Raw genomic sequence first — 3,572 nt, forward strand, 5'->3', positions numbered from 1 at the left:
TGGTACAGAGGGACCTACACAATAGTTGAAACAGATGTCACCATCTCTGTAGAATTCTGAAATGTTGCTGAATGCAGCAGCGTGGTATATATAGACCTATGAAATAGTGGAAACAGATGTCACCATCTCTGTAGAATTCTGAAATGTTGCTGAATGCAGCAGCGTGGTATAGAGGGACCTACACAATAGTTGAAACAGATGTCACCATCTCTGTAGAATTCTGAAATGTTGCTGAATGAAGCGGCGTGGTGGAGAAAGACCTACAAAATAGTTGAAACGGATGTCACCATCTCTGTAGAATTCTGAAATGTTCCTGGATGTAGCGGCGCCGCCTCTTTCCTCGTGCACGTGAAACAGAACATCTTCCTCACCTCGTCCCTAAACCGGCGTCCACTCATGCAGTAGAACACGAAGTTGATAGCGTGGTTAGCATACATCATGTTGTCGACGACGCTGTGCGTCAACTTCGACACCGCCAGCTCCCCAAGCGTCTCCGGATGCCACGTGTACCGACTCAACAGAAGCAGGATTCCCATTGGTCCCGTCAGAACAAGAAAGGCAAAGGAGACCAATAGTAGCATCACTGTCAGCTGTCTTTGGCCGACATCGCCGCTGCTGTTTGAACGAGAGCCGTGCATTGTGTGTCGACTCTGCATGGCTCGGTTCATCGTCACTATCATGACTATGTTTAGAACAAACAGTGACGTCATGGGTAAGATCGAGTAGATGAACGAATCGATCCATGGGTAGATTTTCCCGACGAAGAACTTGGTTGGTTCGTCACCGACAATCCAACAACTTGAAGAACCTGTAGAAAACACAATAATAAAACTATGAAATACTACAATAATATTAGTCGTAGTATAATATACTCTTCAAAAAGTAGGGGAACTCTAATAAGACTTTACAATTGGCAAAATTTATAAGGTATATTAGCTGTGGGAAATGGTTATATAATAATAGTGAATTAATGAAGCAAACATTACAGCCGGTAGTTCAGTATTACAGTAGGGTTTGTGACCACCAAAGATCTTGAAGGACGATTGGGGTCAGAAGTGAAATTTCAAAGTTGTCGGGGTTTTTTTATCAGTAAATCGCAAATTAAAACAATAAAAATGACTAAAAACAAAACAATAACAACTGTATGATCAACACAATGAAAAAAGATTGACAGAAATAATGTTCCACAGTGATTAATGGATTTTCCTGGAAATGGTCAAAATCGAGAATGACACCCCACGTGTACGGGGCAACTGCGTGATACATGTGCAAACTAGGGAACGTGTTTCGGTGTGTTAATAAACAGACCTGAACGTTCTTTACTAGGAACAAAAGTAAAGTTTGTTTTATTTAACGACGCCACTAGAGCACATTGATTTTTTTATCTTACCAGTCGTGGTGCACTCGCTGGAACGAGAACTAGCCCAATGCAATGGAAATCAAGACGTGAAGGTTGCATACATTTTTTGCCAAGATGAAACTCTTTTTTTACAACCAACACACTCACATTTATCACCAATAACAGGACTTGTGGTGTTCCCTTCTCTATCAAAGGTTGGGTGCACCTCGAACTTTGACCCAGCCGGAAGTTATTTGGTTTAGTACTACCTGTAAGCAATTTTCTGTGGTAAATACAATGAACTAATATTACCAAAATCAAGTCACAAAGACGACAGTTCATCAGGGCTCGAAATAGTAAAAAGCAGTCCATGTTTAGACCTAGCAGGTACATTAGAACGTCATGACGTAACTTTATCATTATTAATTGATTTTCTGTTTGTATTTCTGTTTGTTTGATTTGATAATAAATTTTAAAAAAAACATCTGTTAAAAAACCCCAGTAATGATTGGCAGCATTTTACTTCTTTAAAAAACCCCACATGAATTAGAAAAATGAGGCAATTGTTTTGAAAATGTTATAAACACCCATAGCTTCCCCCGTAACGTTTCGTAACGAATCTCTTGATATCCCATCCATCCCTTGAGCGTTACGTAATTGTTGAACGGTCCCTTATTTGCCCATGAATACAGGGTTGTATAGAGGAAAATTAAACACGTTGAATGTGCTAAAGTTGGTAAATGAGACATGAAGTTGCAAAGCAATGATTTAAAAAGCAGTAATAGTCGAAGATAATCTAAACTGTCCAATGGAACTATGGTCAGTGGTTTTAAAATGCAATTTAATTATTGTATACTTAAAGTCGCAGACACTAGTTTCTACCCGTGAAAATGGACATTAAATTTAGTTCATCTACAAACCTGTACCACATCTTAAAGGGACATACCCTAGTGTTTAAACACTAACGCATATTATTGACTGTTATAACCGTTTTCGACAACTTAAATCATACTTTACTTAGATTGTATTGTTTAGATTATCAATTTCCGTACATTCGAAGTGTGTTTGGTCATCCTGGTGTTTTTAATATCACAAAATACATTTCTCATATTTTTAAGTAACAGTTATGGAGTCGAGTTTTAGTCTATTTTTAGAGGGTATTTCACCATTTCAAAGTCACAGAATCATGTTCCATTCAATTTTAACTTTATCCAAGTGTGTTACAGGTTTGTAGATTAATTAAACTTGGTGTTAATTTTCACGGGTTGAAACTAGGGTATGTCCCTTTTTAAAAAACCCAGCTCTAATGGTGAAAAATACGCAATAGTGCTTAAAAACTAGGGTCTGTCACTTTAACCTACCATCAGCACTCGTTATCATCCCCTTTGTGAACACGTGGTGCAGATTAAGTGCGAACGAAAACAGCCCGATCCCTGTTATCACAATGGACGCCTTTTTCGTTGAGATTAGACTCGGCGCCTTTAACGGGAAAACTACAGCAATGAATCGTTCGACTGTCATGGCGACCAACACCAGTACGTTGAAGTGGATGGCGAAATAGAAAACAAGATGGATGAACTGGCACGTGCCATCGCGAAATATTTTTACTTCTGGGTGGTAAAAGCTGATGAACCACAAAATGCTCAGAATAAGAATCACCGTGTCAAGAATGGCCATGGTGGCTAAGTAAATAGACGTGGTGCTCTTTCGGAAGGTGGAAAATACAAGGACAACAAATGAGACGATGTTTCCGGGTATTCCGACCGATACCAAGATTGGTAGGACATAGAGATGTATTTTCAGAGATATCCTATATTCGACGAAATCCTCCAGTCGCAAACCGTTAGTCGCTTTGGTTGTGTTGAAGTCAATTTGAAGGTCACTAATCGTGGATGCCATTTGAAGAGATGTTGCTGCTTTAAAAGTGAACTTGTCTTGGCGACTTCTGTAAAAGGAAAAAATAAAAATAAAGGTATATTTTTATAAATAATACTTCACAGCAGTGGATGGGGGTGGTGTAGGTGGTGGTGGTGGCCAGACAAATGAGGGATCCGTCGTCAGAAGGGAAACCACGCAGGGGCCGATCCATGAAATATTTTGCGTAGGAACTACAATAAAAAGGGCTCATGAACACCTTTATTTCATTTTGTTTTCAAAAATAACACAACCCAACCTAAATTACTGGTCGAGTCTAAAGGACATCGAGAAATGGCGTGACTCGAAAACAGCGTCG

At 39.4% G+C, this 3,572-nt stretch overlaps 1 protein-coding gene across 1 annotated transcript; it reads right to left on the minus strand.

Annotated features, from left to right (window-relative positions):
* Window positions 1-260: 260 nt before the first annotated feature.
* Window positions 261-3,238, minus strand: LOC121387265 (growth hormone secretagogue receptor type 1-like). The gene is made up of 2 exons (XM_041518290.1): window positions 2,701-3,238; window positions 261-808 (listed from the first exon to the last, which is right to left on the minus strand). The coding sequence occupies exons 1-2, from the start codon at window positions 3,236-3,238 to the stop codon at window positions 261-263; spliced, it is 1,086 nt and encodes a 361-aa protein (XP_041374224.1).
* Window positions 3,239-3,572: the final 334 nt, after the last annotated feature.

This window comes from Gigantopelta aegis, chromosome 13, assembly GCF_016097555.1.
Source record: "Gigantopelta aegis isolate Gae_Host chromosome 13, Gae_host_genome, whole genome shotgun sequence".
NCBI classification, from domain to species: Eukaryota; Metazoa; Mollusca; class Gastropoda; order Neomphalida; family Peltospiridae; genus Gigantopelta; species Gigantopelta aegis.